The sequence below is a fragment of the Thalia democratica genome, chromosome 2, assembly GCF_965202585.1.
Source record: "Thalia democratica chromosome 2, ktThaDemo2.hap1.1, whole genome shotgun sequence".
In the NCBI taxonomy this organism is placed as follows: Eukaryota; Metazoa; Chordata; class Thaliacea; order Salpida; family Salpidae; genus Thalia; species Thalia democratica.
The window spans coordinates 22,375,473-22,395,347 of record NC_139166.1 but is presented as its reverse complement, the minus strand read 5'-3'; the positions used below and the strand labels follow the sequence as shown (position 1 = coordinate 22,395,347).

General features: G+C 25.4%; 1 protein-coding gene across 1 annotated transcript; it reads right to left on the bottom strand.

The window, feature by feature from the left end:
• Positions 1-1,581: 1,581 nt before the first annotated feature.
• LOC145828448 (uncharacterized) lies at positions 1,582-19,857 on the bottom strand. The gene is made up of 11 exons (XM_082936207.1): positions 19,720-19,857; positions 18,291-18,397; positions 17,625-17,791; positions 17,067-17,238; positions 16,775-16,884; positions 15,747-15,880; positions 15,499-15,652; positions 14,958-15,063; positions 14,377-14,468; positions 2,680-2,779; positions 1,582-1,630 (listed from the first exon to the last, which is right to left on the bottom strand). The coding sequence occupies exons 1-11, from the start codon at positions 19,756-19,758 to the stop codon at positions 1,582-1,584; spliced, it is 1,230 nt and encodes a 409-aa protein (XP_082792333.1). The 5' UTR covers positions 19,759-19,857.
• Between the last annotated feature and the right edge of the window lie 18 nt (positions 19,858-19,875).

The following is a 19,875-nucleotide window of genomic DNA, read 5'->3' as shown; positions in this document are numbered from 1 at the left end:
GACTGTCATACCCATCACAAACATGTGCCTACTGCCATTACTGGTCATTTCATCTTTAACAGTTGCGTTTTGAAAAGTAAAACCTTTGACTTTTAGATTTAGTACAGTAACAATAACGTAAGGATACATGGTCATGACAAAAAAACCTGAAAAAAATCATAGAAATATATTATAACTTGCTTTAATGTTTCTTAAGAGTATTATAAGAAATCATTGAGTTAAGTCTTTATATAGTAGTTTTGAAAATTAATTATAAAATAGTTTACTCATTGAAATCAACAAGCTGTTTTTACAATTTGAATATTTTCCTACAAACCGTCAAAAAAAAAACAGAAAATAAATTGCATACTTTGGAATAATTTTACCTATTAACATTGGGGAAATTGCTTGTGAGAAATGAAACATATCAATAGGTGACAAATCTTTGTACTTTTTATTTTGCTTTTTCGACCAAATAAGAACACAATGTAAAAATATAAGTTTTATTCCGTAACAAGTAGAAAGAAACATAAGTATTACAGCAGTCTCAAAGCTTTAAGAAAAGTAGTAAAATTTATTTGTTAGAGTTAGCTAGATAAGCTAACTAACAAAATTCTCTAATACAAGTTATAATAAATATTAAAAAATGTTAAATAAATAGTTTTTGATTTGTCAAACAAATTTTTATCATGATTAACTGATCTTAAAAGTTTATAAAAGGTCAAACTATATTCTCTATTTCTTTAAGTTATAAATTTAGAAGTAAAATAATACAGATTAAAGACATTATATTGTTTAAAAAAATTAAGTCTTTATGTAATGGTTTAAATCATACGCAGAGCTTATAAAAGTAAACAAACGTGTTGTTCAAATACATAAGAAACTTTATTTAATCCTAAAGTAGATAAGTAAAAAAAAATAAACATACTAAACAACCTACAAAACGGAGCATTCTTAATTTTGTGATCTGCATTTTTTATGAGAATTAGTTCACACTCTCTTCTACAAATCATTACTATTTCCCATCTAACATCACACTTCTGTAAAGCGTTTTTATCAATGTGTTATGATAAGCTCTGTTTTCCTTTAACAAAAATTCAAGATTTTTTTCTTTTTAAAACATTTATTGAACAAAAACGGTGCTTAGGATTATTAAAATGAACTTTTTCCAAACAGTAAAATTTTGTCAACAAAAACATCGGCGAAAGTCTGCAGAGCAGAAGCCTGGACTTTCACATGCCGTGAGACAAGCTCAAGTTTAACAAAGGGGCTGATCATACCAATTCGATCATCAGACCACAAGCTTCGGTAGACTGAGACCAGTTTCGTCTTTATTTGGACTCATCAGTCAGTCACAACCGAAAAACGTGCAGTTTTCAATCTACAAACGGTCTATCATGCTTTCACATGGAGCAACCGTTTGCTGGTATTGATGAGTGACGTCAGCATTGTCGTTTGCAGTGTAACGTTTAATACATTGTCCACTAGGCAAGACATCTAGGATATTCATGGTTGCTTCGTGATAAACCGTTTGTAGATTGAAGAATGCAAGTTTTTCGGTTGTGACTGGACTGATGAGTCCAAATAAGGACGAAACCGGTCTCAGTCTACTGAAGCTGGTGGTCTGATGATCGAGTTGGTTTGATCAACCCTTTTAGTAAAATTTTGTAAGTTAAAAGTTTAAAATGTTAAAAAGTAAATTTTCTTAGTTAGAGAGTTACAAACTGGAAAAAACTAACTAATTCAAATTTTATTGTTGTTAACTAATGAAAAATACATTTGTTACAACAAATTAAATTTGAATTAGTTATATTTCCCATTAACGTGAGTTGTTTGTTTATACTATGATTTGTTGTTTTGTTGTGTAATTTAGCTTACTTTATTTATTTTAGACTTAAAAATCACAAATATTATATAGTTTTATAACAGTCGGATTTAATATTAAGTATTTCACCTATTAATAACTATTATCTGTAGAAAATATCTTATTTTAATGAAAACATGTATACACCTACTTTATTCTATGCTTCTATTCTCTCATTACAGTAATTATTTTTTACAGAACCCAGTTGAAGTGTGTTTATTCGTTGACACACAGAAACATATGTTGGTAGAATAAATGAAGATTACTGTATAATTTGTTTTTATTTATATTCCAGTGAAGTTACTTCACTAGGATCTTTTGTTAGCAAACAATTAAACCTATATTTTGAACATTTACAAAATATAACTTTTTACACTAAAAGCAACTATTAATTTTGCTAAGTTATTAGACAAGTTAACTAGGCAAGTTTTTGACAAGTTATTGGTTTAGAATAGGATAAAGAACAGCCGTATATAACAGGTAATAAAACTTCATATTTTTAGCTTAAATGGTAAATATGAAGTTCAAAAACTAAAAGAGTGTTATAGTTCAAAACTTAATCATTTAAAAAAAATCATTATAAAGGTTGATATTTAAAACTCACGAAACAGTTGGAACAAATAACGTGAAATTTATTCATACTTACTAAAAACAGACGTGATTTCAGTAGATAAAACATACATTACATTTTTTATGATAAAAAAAGTGCGGCAAACAGAAAGGTAACAGGTTTACTAAACTACTAACAACGAAAAATAGGTACTGCACAAGATACAACGTACTAAATAAAAAGTACCACAAAAGTATTAACATACGAATTAAAAAAACAAACCAACCCGGTAATCATGAAACAAGACCCGAGTGCGGAAGTCAATCTGTCCATGCCAGCACCCGGCACACCGAGCTCAAACAACACATGCATCAGCAGTATTGGTCCTGTGAAACACAAAACAGTCATGAAGTAGCTATGGAGTCAATCAAATAAACTTTTAACGTTTGGAACTGAGTTGTTTATTCTAAAATTAAGTTTTTACTTGCATGTTCATCTTTATATTCTAGAGTTGATATTAAACATGATTTAAACATTTTTTTTGGGGAAGTATTTGTTTAAATAACCAAATCGAACTAAGTACCCAATTTAAGTCTACGTTAAACATGTAGTAACTTTTTTTGTTCTTTTATCTTTTCTACTATATTCGAAGAGCGAATTACTTTATAATTTTTCATCTCTAAACTTATTTTTGTTTTAGTCTTTCTTGTAAATATGATCTAATAAATAAAAGTACAAATAAAATCTTTATTTTTCATAAAATTTTAACTCAAGAATAAATAAGGCGGGAAATTATGGTAGTACAAGAGAAAAACTTACCATGGAAATATTTGGAATAGATATAACAACTGCTAACAAAACTGGAATAATTATTTTGTCCTCTTTAGTATCAAAGTTTGGAGTGTAAAAATAAAACATCAACGTTTCATTAAATTCTGATTCTATAAACACCACTGAAAAACCACCATTAAAAAAGTTATAAAGATTCATTCAAAATTTTATTAGATTGTAAACTGTTATTACAAATATACACAAATAAATTTCCTAATTAAATTATGCTTAAAGTTAATGAGATATTATTTTGAAGTATTGTCATCAGTTGGTCATCATTAAATTTAACCATGCAATTAATAAAAAAATTCCTAATTAAAATATCAATAGCAGAAAAGAGTGCAAGCTGTAGTCTCAACTTGGAATATTCTACTAAAGTGTAAAATTGAGCAGTTTTACTTGAAGTAGGTGTCAATGTTATTAAAAACTACTTTTCTTAACATTTATAAGAACAACTCACTACACATCTGGGAAAGACATCCATTTTTTACATGTCATTTTTTATGAAAATCATTATGATAGGTACGATCATCAAAGTTAGTTCAACAAACAATTTTTTTGGATAATTTGAGAAAGAATTAATTCAACTGACTTGAAACATAACAAGGTACTATAACAAAAGAGTGTTTTTATTACTACAAAAATTAAAAGCCATTTTATAAAACGTTTTCAGGTTAAAGTCTTAAAGATCATTTTAGAAATTAATTTAAATAAGGTTTTGTACAAATTTTGTAATGTTTACATTGGCTTGTAGGACTTCATATAAATTTTGAAAATGCCTAGCGGGCCGGATCATCCACTCGCGGGCCGGATAAATTTTGTCCGCGGGCCGGATTCCATTTAAATTTATAAAAGGTTTGGGGGCCAGTCATTTTGACTCCGGGGGCCGGATCCGGCCCGCGGGCCGTACGTTGCCCACCCCTACTCTAAACGTTATGCGTGTTCTAGTTTGAATCGCACGAGTAACACATTTTATTACACTCAAGTTCGATTGACATTTCGACACTAGTCATTATATTTAGACATATGTTAGCTATTGAATAATTTATGGTCTGGGTAAAATAGTTTAAAGTTTTAAGTTAAGGTTAAAGTATGATGGATAAGGTTTTGTAGTTAAGGTCATAGGTAAGCATTTAGAGTATTAAAGTTATTGGTAAAAAATATCTTGGCAAAAGTAAAATTTTAAATGTTTTCTAAAAGAAAAAGTAAAAGGTTAAAACGTGCAAAGTTTGTCACTAAAACAAAATAAACAAACGGTCTGTAAACAAAAATCTATGAAAGTCTAAACAAAAATACCACCTATACGAAAAAGACGACTTATGCAACGCGATGTGATAAAATTTTAATATTAGCTTACTAAAAATATTTATAATAGTTTAGGAAAAATTAACTTTTAATTTTTATTTGTATACAGTTGAAAAATTCTTACCAAAAAGTACTGCATTAGTTGCTGAAAGAAGCCATACAGGTAAAAGGAAGGAGAAAAACTTTTTCTTACTCATTTGTTTCATTTGTTCATTTAAACAGTTTTGAAATTGCATAATGTCTAAAGTAAAAATCAACTAAACTTACAGTTTAATAGTATTGATTTATATACATATCTTTTAATTTAAATAATATTTTAGCCTAGTTTTATTAAACTTTTAGAACTATACATAAGGACTAAGTAAAGTTGTAGAATTCTTGGCAAAAAGTTAAAAGAAAACAAGTATTTTTACCTCAGAATGCTTAAGAATACAAGGTGATAGTTTGTTGAAAGAACGGCAAATGACATAGATACTTTAATGAAATATTTGTTGCTTGCATAACTCATTTTGTCTTTTTGGTCAATGTTTGTAGGTGTAAAATCCATCACTTTTGAGTTGAGTGCAGTTGTTAGGACATGAGGATATATAAAAATACAAAGTAAAGCTGTAAAAAGTTAAAATGTTTACTTTTAATTTAATATTTTATGAGAATTTCAACTTTAATTACTTATTCAAAGTTAAAGTTGTAAAACTCATTTTAACACTTCACTTAATAATCATAATAAGTTATAAGGAATACTAAAATTGAAGAAATAGCTTGTGAGAAGTGAAATAGGTCCATTTTTGTCAGCTCCTTGTAGTTTTTCCTCCGCTTTTTCGACCACATAAAAGCACAATTGAGAAATGTGGTTGTTATACCACAACAAGGATTATTAAACCTATTTCAGTCTCAGAACTTTAAAAGATTCATTAAAGTTTAGTTGTTTTGTAAGGTAAATTAGACGCAATAGCTAACACAGCAACTATAAAAATTTTGCAAAAAGGAAAAAGCTAAATTAGTTAATATATTTTTTAAGAATATATAACTTTTTGACATTTTGTAAAATTGCTAGAAGTAGCAGTTTAATTCTTTAAAAACTAGAGAGTATTTTCGCTAAGTACATTTTAGTTGTCAATATAAACATTTCAATGTATAAAAGTATTTTAAAATTCGAGAAAGGTTGCTTTGAATTTTATTGAAGTTAGAAAAGTAGACTTAATAGTTTTACAACTTATCATTTAATTATCATTATGTTAATAACTGTAAAAAACATTTATTACTTTAAATAAAAAACAGTCCACAAAGTTTTATTAGAACTAAACGTGACTACATATGTAATGTACGTAGAATATTTAACTACCTACAAAAAGGAGTGCTTTTTATTTTGTAATCCTTATACTTTACAAGATTGGAGTTACATTCATGTTTGCATATCATAAAAATATTCACTTGTGCTCACAGTTCTAAAAAAGTAAATATATAATAAATTGCTTTGATAAAAATACACTATAAACTAGTAACGTAAAAGTTATATCTATAAACAATAAAGTTTAGAAGTGTAATAAGTAATGTTTAAAATATCTTTAAATAAGAAATATTTACAGAATATAACTAACGTTTTTAAATTTGTAGTTTAAACAAAAAGTATAAAAGTATTTTAAAAATACGTTTAATTACATAGTAGACTAAAACACAATCTATGTATGTAATATAACGCTAAAACTAACTTGACTTTCCATTAAAAGCAATCGAATGTTTATATACTAAAAACATAGATCACTTAAAAACGAAAACAAAACTGGTTTCAAATGACAAAAAACTATTTCTTTTCGTTTTTTTAAAATCATTTTACGAAAAAATTCATTTTAAAGCGTTAGATTAATATTAAGTATTTTAAGTTTTAAAAACATTGTCTTGATACAAAAACAACCTTACAAAAATAGTTTGTAAAAATTAATATACGTTTACTACGCATTTGTTAGTAAAATTCAATGAATGAAGCTTTAGCATACAATATATTTTATCATGTCTATCATTACATTATGAATACTTTTATTTTATGAACTGAAGCAATTTAACGTTTAAAATATAAATTTATTTTTACAGTCAGCTTATGCAAAACTTTTAAGTTGTAAAATGTTAAGAAAACATTCGATTTTAGTTTTAAATAGGATCATAAACACATACTAAAATTATATTTGTTTTTGTAAAACTTTATATTAAATTAAGAATGATCAAAATTAAAACACATATTATTTAAAATATTTAAAAAAAAGAAATAAATTTATTACTTTTCTTAATATTCTCAGTTTACTTTAGTTCGTAAACTAAAGTTAATTTTTAAACAATTAGACTATAAAAGGTAGCAAAAATATCAAAAATCATTTATTAATTTAATATAAACAACTTAGAATTACTAAAACGAAATAGTCACTTTAAACGTATGTGTAAATGAATTTTAAACTAGAATTTTCCAGGCTCTAATTATAAGGCCCCTTTTGATAAAAAAAAGCTATGGCCCCCTCCGATAAGTTTTTCCAAAAAACTACACTTAAACAGGCCTAGGACCTTTTTTTCTCTTCATCATAAACCCAAGAACATCTAGTGTAAATTTCAAACTATTACATAATGACCCATTTACTAATTACGCCTCCTTCCCTTTTGATCCCTTTGCAGCTTATGGCCCATTTTGGGAAACCATGTGCTAAACCGATGTCGGTAAAGTACGGCCTGTGGACTGAATCCGGTCTTCCAGGCAAAACAATGAGACTTTTAGTTTAAAACTTTCTTCTTTAAAACATCGATAACTACTTTTTTGTATCATAAATATTTATAAACACGCTCTTTCTTGAATTTTTTGTATGCGAAAGATGGTAAAATCATTATTTTACTAAAACTTTGCTTTCTTAACGTTATTTGTCATTCTTATTTAAGTTTTGATAAAAAGACCAGCCGCGAAGAACTATACACTTATAATGCCGAATCGTGAAAAAAACCTTCTAGTTAATTTAGCCCACCTCTAAAACAATGGTTAAACGATCAAAGTAAAATAAAATATTTCTATTAGTTTTCTTAACCTTATACTTCAGTTCAAGCTAATGTGATATTATCAATGAACTTTAGCTAGTTATTGATACAACTGTTATAATTTGCATACTGATTAGTCATTTGAAATTTTCAAACATTAAGTAACAAAATAACTCTGTTATAATACAACACTTGGCTCTATAAGTGAATTTGAATTTTAGTTAAATTATCATCAAGTAAAATTTGAAAATGTCTAGATTTTCAGATTTTTTTAACTGTCAAGCTAGTAAAATATAGTCCTTTAATTAATAATTTAACTTTCTTTAAAATGTTTGTTTTACTCTTCAACTGTTATTAGTTTTCGATTAAGCTTTTAAGAATTAAATCACCTGTCTATCAGGGGTGTAGCGTGGGGAGGGACACTGGCGCATGCGTGCCACTTGAAGAAGAAAAAAAAAGAAGAAGAAAAAATAAGAATGTATTATCTCTATCCTTTAATTATTCAATTCCTTTGCTTAATTTGTTCTTTTTTCAACTATGTTAATGTATTATTCAAAAAGTTAAACGAATTTTCGAATACCAAATATACATAGTTTCCTGTGCGTAGAGATAACTGTGTACCGACTTTGATGAAAAACTCCACAAAGAAAATTTTTATAAAGTTATAAACTTCATCAGAATTTAGACTCAACAAGCGCACACTTATTGTAGTGTACCGCCTTAGTATATCATTTATAATCGATTTTTTTAAAGTAAAAATGCTGATACTTTGTCAAAAAGCTATTAAGCTAAACGTATCTTATGGTGATAATGATTCAAGAATAAACAAGTTTCAATAAATAGAGTAATAAAAAACTACTAGTAAAATAAAAATAAACTAATATAATAATGTATAATATTGAGAACATAATAAAATAAAGTAAATAATAAAAAACAAAAAATATTTATATATAAAGATAATAACTAATAAAATAAAATTAAAATAATAAATAAACAGTTCATATTCTTATTACAGTCTTTACTTCACTAAACCAAAATTTTTGTTTAAATTTTAATAAACTTTAAATTTTTAGTAAAAGTAGTTTCTTATTTAATTAAAAAAAGAAAACAAATCAAAGACTGTTATTCTATCAACCATTAACCAGTTCATCAATTTGTGTAGCAAGTTATTTTAATGTTTGTTAAGTCATATTATGAATCAATTTTAAGCAACTTATAGAAACATAACTTCTTTAAATAACTTTTAATTTAAAATATAAAATTGTTTTATTTTGAATTTAACTAATTTTAAATCAAACTTAAAAAAATGTATCTTTTTAAATCTGCTTTTTACAAACTGTTTGTAACATTCAAAAAAAGCGATCCCGTACAGATCTTGAATAAATTTATTTTAAGATAAAGAAAAGTAACATTTTTTGTAAATTTTCAAAAAGTTAGAAAAAATAAACTTTTAAAAGTTTATCTTTCAAACATTTTGTTTTGTGTCAGAAACTTTTAGTAAACTTTTTCCACACACTCAGGATAACTCAGGATTTAAGTAACATTTTTATTTTTATAGATATAAAGTTTTCTGTAATGAGTAGAAAATAATTTTCATTTAGTAAGTTTATATTTGTGCAATTATAAATATTTCTAATGAAGTTATTTTTCAAAATGGTTAAATTTTGAGATATATAAGTAGTTTTTAGAACAGTAACTTCGAATTTATATTGTATAATATAGTTAATTCAATCATAAAACTTAAAAAAAGATCTTTGTACAGCTAATTACAAAAGTCTTAAATAGGGGAATTAAAAAAATAACTGACAAAAGAATCACGCAACGCCACTGGTAGATAAGCAGATATATTTAGTCGTAACAAAACATTTTTAAGTGTTTTTTAATTTAATTACTAAACATTTTTATAGTTGTTAGCATAATGATCAAAACTTGTGGTGAACAAAGATGTAAAAAAACCATTGAGTCTTCTTTAAATATTAAATTAAAATTAAAATAATATTTTTTCGAGTTTTAAATGACTGTTAGATAAAAAATTGTTTATACTTACAACCAGAATGTACTCAGCGAAAAAACTCTTTAATTTTCTAAAAGTTTCACTTCTACTTCTAGCAGTTTTACACAATGTCATGAAGTTATATATTCTTAAAAAATATATTAACTAATTTAGCTTTTTCTTTTCTGTAAAACTTTCTTAAAAAGTTTTATAGCTAATTTATTTATGTTTTTTGTGAAAAAAAAATATATTTGCTGTGTTAGCTATTGCGTCTTATTTACCTTAAAAAGATGGGGGTGAACGACTATTCAAATTCGGACAATTTAAGTTCCGAAAATTCAAATTCTTAAAACTAAATGAAAGAGCCACAAATAAAACAGTTATGTATATTTGTCAAATATAAAAAAAAACATTTGAGGATTGTATTAACATATACCAGTTAATTTTTTCTGTTTACAAAACACTAAATATTTTTTCAGACATGTTTTAAATAAAGAAAAAAACATAGTTATTTTTAGTAATTTTTAAATATCTTGAAAAATATTTAACTTTTTCTAAAAAGAAAGGGGCTTGTAGATACTAATAACATCTACGTATAGTTTTTTTTTTCAAATTTATATTACTTGTTGAGATATAGTCTTATATATATTTTTTTAAGAACTTGAGCAGTCGGAATTTGAGTTGTGCGAGTTTGAAATGTCATGTAAACTAAAATTGGTATTGAATAAATAACAACTAAACTTCAATGAATCTTTTAAAGTTCCGAGACTGCGATAGCGTCAATAATCCTTGTTGTTTTTTATGGGATAACAACCATATTTCTCAAATGTGCACTTATTTGGTCGAAAGAGCGGAGGAAAAATTACTAGGAGCTGACAAAAATGGACCTATTTCACATCTTACAAGCTATTTGTTATGTATAACTAGATTTAATTTTTATTTCACTGATTAGTTTATTGAGTAAATCGTAAGTTTTGATAAAACTATTTAATTATTTTGGAAGAGTGTTCTACTAGTACATTAAAAATTTACACTTAACAGTTTTGTTATTTCTAAAAAATTTGTTTTTTATTTTTCTTAAGGTTGTTAAACATATAAAAGTTCAAGTTAATAAAATAAAAAGCAACTCAATTTTTGCATTTAAGTAGAAAATGTACCTTATAACAAAATAATAATATTAGTAGTTGATGTCAAAAAAGTGTTTATACAAAATAAACTTGTTAGTTACGACTTAAACATGTCTTTAAATATTGATTTGTCAAATTTTTGATTAGTTTACAAACGGTTTATTTTTTAATTTTGTGACGACAACAAAATACTACAAGTAACAAATAAAAAATTGGTAAAAGTTATTGATAAAGTATTTGTTCTTTCTTACAAACAAGAGTTTCACAATAAAACTTTTAAACATTTTAAAAACTTCTTATTAACTAAAGACTTTAATAAAAATTGTTAAACATAATACTTGATTGCTAAAATTGAACTTAAAAACTTATAATCAAATTAAAAACATAATTTTAAGAATCTTTGCAAAGTTTTATTTAACTGTTATTTAAACTTTAATCTACCTTTTTAATGTAATTTTTATTAAATTTTTTATATTAAATAAATACCAGCCTACTTATAATTTTTTTATTTATTCAAGCAACAAAATGTTTATGAACTTGTTTAGTAAAAGTATTTTTGCGTTAAAATGTGTTAAAATTCCAAAGAAAAGTATAAAAACGAAGTTACTTTTATATTCTTTATGATACTACTTTTTGTGCTTGACTATTTAAGGTAATACAAAACTTTCTATTATACAAATTTATATTACTCATTTCATATTAACAGTAACGAAAAACAAGCTTCTTATGAACTTAGACTTTAAGTTTAGTTAAAACATGGACAAGTTATAAATTTTGTTCGAAAATTTGATATGTAATTATGTAAATATGATTTATATAAAAAATTAGTTGCGAAAAGTTTTCTTTAAATTTCAAAAGTGTTCTGCGTAGTTTTAACAACTAAAAAAATTTCAATTTAATTTTTGTAATTACCCAATTTTCATTTTTCAAAACATACGTTTTATTTTTGTTAAACATAAGAAGATTAAAACCATGTAATTTTTTTATAATTTGTACTTATTAACCTAATTTTATTACAGCTTTATAACTTTATAATAGACTAAAAAATGCAAGTAATCTTATAGGTAGTTAGTTAGACTTTATGTTTTTTATTTTAGTTTTAATTTGTTTTGCTGTAAAGGTTTGTATTGTAAAGTTTATTTTGACCAGTAATAAACAGTGTAATATTTATCTAGTCAATATATTTTAGTCCTGTGAACACGAATTGAGTATTTAAATTGAGTTATGCAAAGCAGAATGCGAATTGGTTCTTGTAAAATGCAAAGACTACAAAATAATAAATGTCCCGTTCTATATGTAGCTAACAAGTTTTGTTTGTATAACAATATGTTTAAGTTATATAAAACGGATATAACTAGCATTAACTAAAACTATTGAATTTATTACGTTAGCAAACTTTATTATGATGTCTATTGGCTTCATTGGAAAAAGAGATTTAGAACATATTTTTTTAACTACTAAGTATTTGTTTTAATAATTAATAAACATGTATTTTAAGCTTTTTTATTTCTTAACGTTTTTATTAGAGTTTGTTTTATTAAATTACTAAGCAGTACTAGCAACTACTTTAACTTTGAAACCAATGAATGAAGTAAATATTTTGAATGCTGAATTTTAAGTTGATCTGCACCAGGGGTCGGCAAACTGCGGCCCGCGGGCCAAATGCGGCCTCAAAGCTAAAATCTGCGGCTTGTGAGGTACTCTTTAGCTAAAAACACACTTTTTTGAAAACATTGAAAAAAAAATTCTATATAAGCTTACAAATAGGCTCTTAATTTAATAGTTAATCTTAACTAGTGCTATTTTACTGCTTACTTTGTAATAATTTGGTTTATAATAGTGTTTTCCCACTAGTTACTATGATTATTTTTAAATAGTTGCGGCCCTCAAAAACTTTTTTGTAAAAAGAGCGGCCCGCGAGCAATTGTTTTTAGAAAATTGACCCGCGAGTTACAAAAGGCTGCCGACCCCTGATCTATACCATGTCGTTTGCTTTGATTAATATTTTATTAAGCACTCTCTCTAAGGCTTTAAGGTTGTTAAATGTAGTTTAGAACAAGTTTTGAATATTTTATCTAAAGAAATTTGATTTCAGAAAAAAAACGTTACATTACTTACAAGCTTGAAATCATATTTATATTAATAGCCTTGTTTTACTCAGATAAATGCTTAGTTTTTATCTTAACTTTAGTTGCATTTATCGGAACAGAATTTAATCAAGCATTGATAGTTTAAAAATACTGACAAAAATTACCCCAATTTTGCTAGCACTTTTTAAAGGTTTTCCCAGTATTTTTATGGCTCGTGTTTGTTATAAGTAGTACATGTACAGACAATACTTATGCTTTATAAATTAGGTAAACGGTACAAGTCAAAATATAATTATTATTTTGAAAGTGTTGAGTTCAGCATAGTAAGTCAAATTTAATGCAATTACTTTTTAATTATTTATTACATAAACAAAACAAAACATTAACAATTTACTTTTTTTGTATAGTTTAAACGAATGGCTCTATATCAATTTAAAGAGTGCACGATATAGAAAATCTAAAAAATAAAAATTGAGTATCAGGAAAAAAAGCACAAATTAGGCAGCAAAAAAGAGCATATTGAAAAATTTTATGTCAGGAAAGCTTCCTTCTACTACATAGAAAGAAGCTATTTTATTATACCACTAATAAAAACTAGGTGGTTCATAGATGATGATTAATATTTTATGAAGATTTATCGAAGGATAACTAAGTATGTTTGTAAGTCATAAATATATAGAAAATAAAGTTAAAAAAACATATGGATTGCTTTCAATTCGATTAAAATTTTTGTTCATTTTTATTTTTTTCTTTACGTTTTTTGTTTAACTTATGTTAACATATATATTGGCTTTTTTTTTTGATAGGCCTTTTGTATTAGGTTAAAAAACGCTATTACATTATAAATATACTTTATAAAATCTTGTTGAATTTTAGTTTGGCTTATATTAAACCTAAACTTACCTTTTATTAATGTATTCTACCAAAAAACTTTAAAATTTAACATGATGATTTTACGATATAATGCTGTAAATAAATAGAATTTAAGATGAAAACTTTTGTTTTAATTTTTGGCAAAATAAATTTAAAAAAGACTTTGCCGATGTTGTTTTGAATCATGTTATATAAAAAGTGTTTCTGAAAAGTAAGTATAATTTAATCTAAAATCATAAAAATGTTTTTTAAAACAACTGAACAAACCTTTTTATTTCTTTTTAAGCTCAATTAACAATTTTACTTACAATTGCTACTAAAAAAACTAAAAATTATATTACTTTATGGTTTTAAAGTACGTTTTTTAGTAAGAATTTATTATAGCTTCGTAATAAAACAACTTTGAACTACAACAATTGTATGGGTTAAACAGTGTACAGTTTAGCAAAAACTTAAATATTTTTAGTAATTAAAGTACTCATAAAATTGTACTTTAATACTTGAAAATACATTAAGAAAAATTATAACCGTTTATCAAAAATAAAACGAAAATGCGCTTCTAATACAAAAAACTATTAATTTTACTACAATATTTTTCAGTTGATACTTTCAAAAAAAGTGGTAAAACTACTATTAGTAGTTTTTTAAGTACAAAATAACAATGTATAAAGTAAAAAGTTGTACCAAAAACACTAAATTGTTTTAAACCTTTTAATATTTAAATACAAACTTGAGATCAAAAAATGTTTATAAACTTTTTTTTATACAAAACAGTCTGCAAATAATTAGCTTTAAATCGTTTCTGTATTCTTTACTTCTTATGAGCGAAACAAAAATATTGACGAATCTGAAAAGTTTTTATTTTAGCTTTAGAATGTGTCTGTATGTTTTGTTTATAAACTTTTAAGTTTAAAATAAAAAAAGTTAAGCGTAATGTCTGTATGTTTAACTTTGTTTTTATAAAATTCTACAAGTACCCTTTAAGTTTACAATAACTGTACTTCTAATGAGTGATTTGTGCATGTTGAAACGTAATAAATTAAGTTATGTATCTTTTTTAGTTATTTTAGAAAACATTTATTTTTAATCTTAGTTGTAAAAATCATTTGTATGAAAACTAAATTTGTAAATGATAATGTTTCAAAATGTTTTTAAATAATTTTTGAAGAAGTTAAACATAAATTAATCAGTAAAAAATAATAAAATAAAACCTTTAATCTAACAAAACATTTTAAGAAACAAAAATCCCTTATTAGTTTGTAATTTAAAAAGAAAAAATTAATTTAGATTAATCAAAAACTAGTAAAGTCTAAATAGGATTGAGTAAGCTACTAACCCTGTTAACAAAGCACCGTACCCGCATATAGTGACTATCCATTCTAACCCGAGTTTAGGATCACACAATCCTACCTCAGACAAAACGTACATTAATATAAAGGGCCCTGTTAAAAGTTTAATATTTTTATGAACAACCGTGAAGTTTGTATGTTTTCTAATGAAAAGAAATGGATATTAACGAATAATATGTTATGGTACGTTTGTAGTTGAAGTTTACACAGTTATATAACGGAATTTAAGGTTATATTATAACTCTCTAGCATTCAGTAGCTTAATGAAATAGCATATATATTTGTAAACTTAAGATCTCTAAATTTTCAGATTGCGACCAACCTATTGGCTGGTAAAATAAGACAAAACAACATTCGCAGTTAAACAAGACCTTTTGGTCTATCTAGTAACTAAAAAGAAGTTACCGAGAAAAGAAAAAAAACAATCTAATGTTGAACTTCTGCTTATATGTTAACATATAACTAAACAGTAATTATAACTGTACAAATGCTTAAGTAAAGTTCATGATAACAAATTTTAAAAATAACCAAATCCAATCAAGTATCCAGCTTGCGACCACGTTAAATATTTTAGTAAACTTTGTTGTTCTTTTATTCTTTCTATCATGTCTGAAGAGCGAATTTCGTTGTATTTTTTCATTTCAACACTTAATTTTGTCTTAGTCATCTTTGTGCAAACGATCTGTTTAAGTAAGTTTACAGTGTGAAAAGACGTTTTTTTTTTAAGGAAGATAAATTTATACAAAGATACAGTAAATTTTAAAATAACTACTTACCATAATAAAATTTGGAATTACCATCACAATTGTTACCAAAACTGGGATATTTATATTGTCTATTTTCTTGTTAAAGTCTGGAACATAAAAATAAAACATCAATGCTTCGTTGAATCTTGTATTGATGAAGGCCACTAAATTTTTAAACAAAATATTATTTTTATGTACGACAACATACAACAAGCAGCTTAATAGATAACCGATTTGTTTATTTATTTTTACTTTTTTTTAACTAAATTTTGAGTACTAGAAGTTAAGACGATTCTTTAATATGCACCGTAACCCAGTTTAGCACCTTACTAAGACGAATGCTAAATAATTGAGCTTGTTCTTCTATACAAAAAAAAGACAAACGTTTTAGAGAATCGTTTGAAAAAAGAATCTAAAACATTTTACTTTTAAGAATTCTAGTTTACAAGTGTTAGAAGAACGAAAAAAAATGTAATCAAGTCTCATTATATTAATTTTTGATCTTTGGAAATAAAATATGCAATAATGAAGGACTAACAATTACTAGTTATAAAACTAAGATCACAATTAATATTTTCCCGTATAAAAAACAAATGATTTAACTCAAAATTTTATCGCGAACCACAGATTTATGCTTTTTTAGCCGCAGTTTGCCAAACATTAAAAAAAATTTAATAGCTTACATTAAATTTCTTGACTATGTAAAAAAAAATATGTTTTTCAAACGACGTAAGAAAATGTTTAGCATTTGTAAATGAATTTTATAAATAAGTTTTATATTCGAACTATATCATCTTCGGTATTCATTCACAATTTTTACTGATTATTTTATTGACTGAAGTTTTAGTTGTCTTAGTTGTGATAAATTAAATACTTTACGTTAAGCAAAATCTTGATAATTTTCTAATCTTTTGCAGTAAAACTTTAACTAATTTAGTGGCTACTAATTTAGTCGTTTTCTGTAAGAAATTTAAAAACTCTGACTAAGAAATTTTCTTATATAAAAATTTACATTTTTTGACTTGAGTAAAAAACTTTACAAAAAAAATCTGACTGACCACAAAGAATCGCGTTAGTTACAGACAAAACCCACACTGCCACTAAGAACAAAACGATTTTTTTCTTACTTAACTGCTTCATTTTAAACACCTTTGAAATTGCATAGTACCTATAAATAAGAGCCAGTTTAAATCAGAACAAATCTTATAATTTCTTGTTCTATATGTTTTTTTTATTTTTATTTAGAAGCAAAAAAAAATATGTTATAGAAAAACTTAGTTTTTAAACCGAATAACTAAACATTTGATTGATTTATAGCTAGAATACAATAAAAAAACTAAAAATGCATACCTTAGAACACTGAGTTGCACAAGATGATAGTTAGTCGAAAGGAAAACAGCTGTCAGCAGACCAAGAAAAAGATATTTTGTGTTACTAATGTTGTAATTAGAAGCAAAATCTTTGACTTTTGAGTTGACCACTACTGTAACAATATAAGGATACATCGACATAACAAGTAACGCTGAAAAAATGTTTACTTAGTTCGTATTTTTTTTGCAACTTGTTTTAATGATTTATGCACATTTTTAAAGGCTGTAGCTAAAATTACGATTATTTCTTAACTATTGTTTTGAAAACACTAAAAAAAGGGGTTTCCTAAACTCGTTTTAGCGAATCCCTGTTTCAGAAAAATTTAAAAACAACCGTCTCCAAATTACAACTCCAAGAAAACTTTGTGGAAAATCAATTTTTTCGTGAAATGTCTCTTTACTAATCAGGGCGCCTCTTTGGCCGCTTCGCATCTTATCGCCACCTGACTCACATACAGGGGGGCCATATGGGCCACTTTGGAAAACCTGGTTTAAAACATACACGCTTTTAGTTAAACATTTTGTACGGTAATGTTACCTAAAATAACTGAAGAAACAGCTTGCGAGATGTAAAATAGATTCATTGGGGATAACTGTTTGTAGCTCTTGTTCTGTTTTTTTGACCTTATAAGAACAAAATTCAGAAATATAGATGTACATCCATAAAATATGCTTGAGACTAGTAACGCTACCGCAGCTTCATAGCTAAAAGAAATTGTAATTAGTTGCAAACAGTAGAAAACTAAAGCTATCATTACTTTAAATATCTTAAAAAAAGGGTAAATGTTTTACAATCTTTTAGAAAACCTTTGAAAAACTGTTTAACTGAAAAATAGAGCTGTAAAATAATTACAAATCAACTAAAAATGCATTTAACAATTCATTAAACGCACTTAACTTTTTGTTAAGTTTTTTACAACTTTATATTATTATTAACCAAATAAAGTACAAGTTAACTTGAAATAATATTATTGTTGAAACTAATACAACTAAACAGGTTTTATAAATAAATTAAATGTTTTAAAAGTTTAATTTATTTTTTAATAACGTTTTATTAAAAAGTTTTACTTAAAACTCAACTGATTTTTTATGTACAGACTTTAATAGTAATACGGTGTTTATGTTTCTAAGTACAAAACGCGGTAAAGTTTGTTTAGTTTAACATAATAAAATAAAGCGTGTGTTGTTAACAAGCTTAGATTACCTACAAAAAGGGGCGTCTCTAATTTTGTAGTCTTCATACTTTATAAGATTTGTTTCGCATTCCACCTTACATACCATTAAGATACTCCAGCTACGCTTACAGTTCTGCTATTATGTTATTAACTATCATGTTGTGTTAGCTAATTTTATATTAAAAGTAAAATGTTTACTCTATCAAAAAAGTTTTTCTTTTTTTATACTGAAGGATATTAAGACAACAATAGATAAGAGTAAAACTTAAGAGTCAATTTTAAACTAAGACAATCCTCAAAATTTGTTAACGAAAAGGTTCTTTTGAGATAAATAGGATATTTATGTTTCTATAAAGCATAACTACTAATCAATTTTTATATAACTTTAAAAGCACTAGTCTTATAAAAACACAGTTTAAATAAAATTGGAAGTAATTGTCACGGTTTTGATATGCATTTACATGTAAACCAAGGTAAAAACATAAGAACCTTTTCCTAACTATCTTAACAAACTAATTGAGTTTACAAACAAAAAGAACTAATAAATTGAGCTATAATTGACCAGTATTTTAGTATAATTAAATACAAATAAGTGAGCTTTAGTCTTAAGTATTTATAAAGCATGTTTTAAATAAATTAAATTTTATTTTCTGTCAAACTTATCCTTAATAGATTGTCGTCTAGCTCTTAAACAAACAATATAGTTATGATAATAGTTTTAAAGAACCAAACTGTAATGATTCAGACAGCATAACTCTTTTTTTTTTCTTAATATATAAACTTATTAACTTACTTTACATATCTTGTGTTTCAAATAAGTCATAAAACTTATTGTTGTTAAGAAGAATTAACCACTTTCGTTAGCAAACACTTTAAATTTAAATAGATGTTTTAATTATCTTTAAAATGGATTGGTTTTACAGCATAATTGCTCATTATAAAGTTAAAAAACTAGTATTTAGTTTTTAAATGCAACTTATCTGTTTTTTTTTTCCTTTAAGCAAATTTTGAAATTAAATTAATTCGATAAATTAACTTTTATATACAAGTATTTAGAGCATATTCAATTAAAGAGAATCAAAAACTTTACTAAAAAGGAAAAAAAAATATTTAAAGAACCTCAAAAAACTAGCAATTTTACTTGAAAAAAAAAATTAATAAGTCAAATTTAGCCTAAATTTTAGCCTGTAAAAATAAAGATCTTTCCTATAGCAAAGTTAATGTAGTTGATTAACTTAGTTAACTTGGCAAATATTTATCGCTTTTACGTTTCAACAAACTATTAAGAGCTACAATTTAATTAAAAAAAAAGCTTATATAAATTTGAAATAAAATTTTCTTGTTAAACGTAAAAACACTTGAAGCTAAAATCAACAAACTTTTTAGCTGAGCACTGTACAAATAGTTGTTTTAAATTTTACAACAAGCAACTATCTATTAATAATAACTTAAACTAACTTGATTTTCCATTGTTTTTGATATAGTTGAAATATGCATAAATTAAATTAAATTTATTTAAAACATACCGAAGAATTACTAAAACAAGTATAGTTTTTAAACCGTATACCAATTTTTTACTTGAAAAGAATATAAACACTATTTTTACTACTAAAA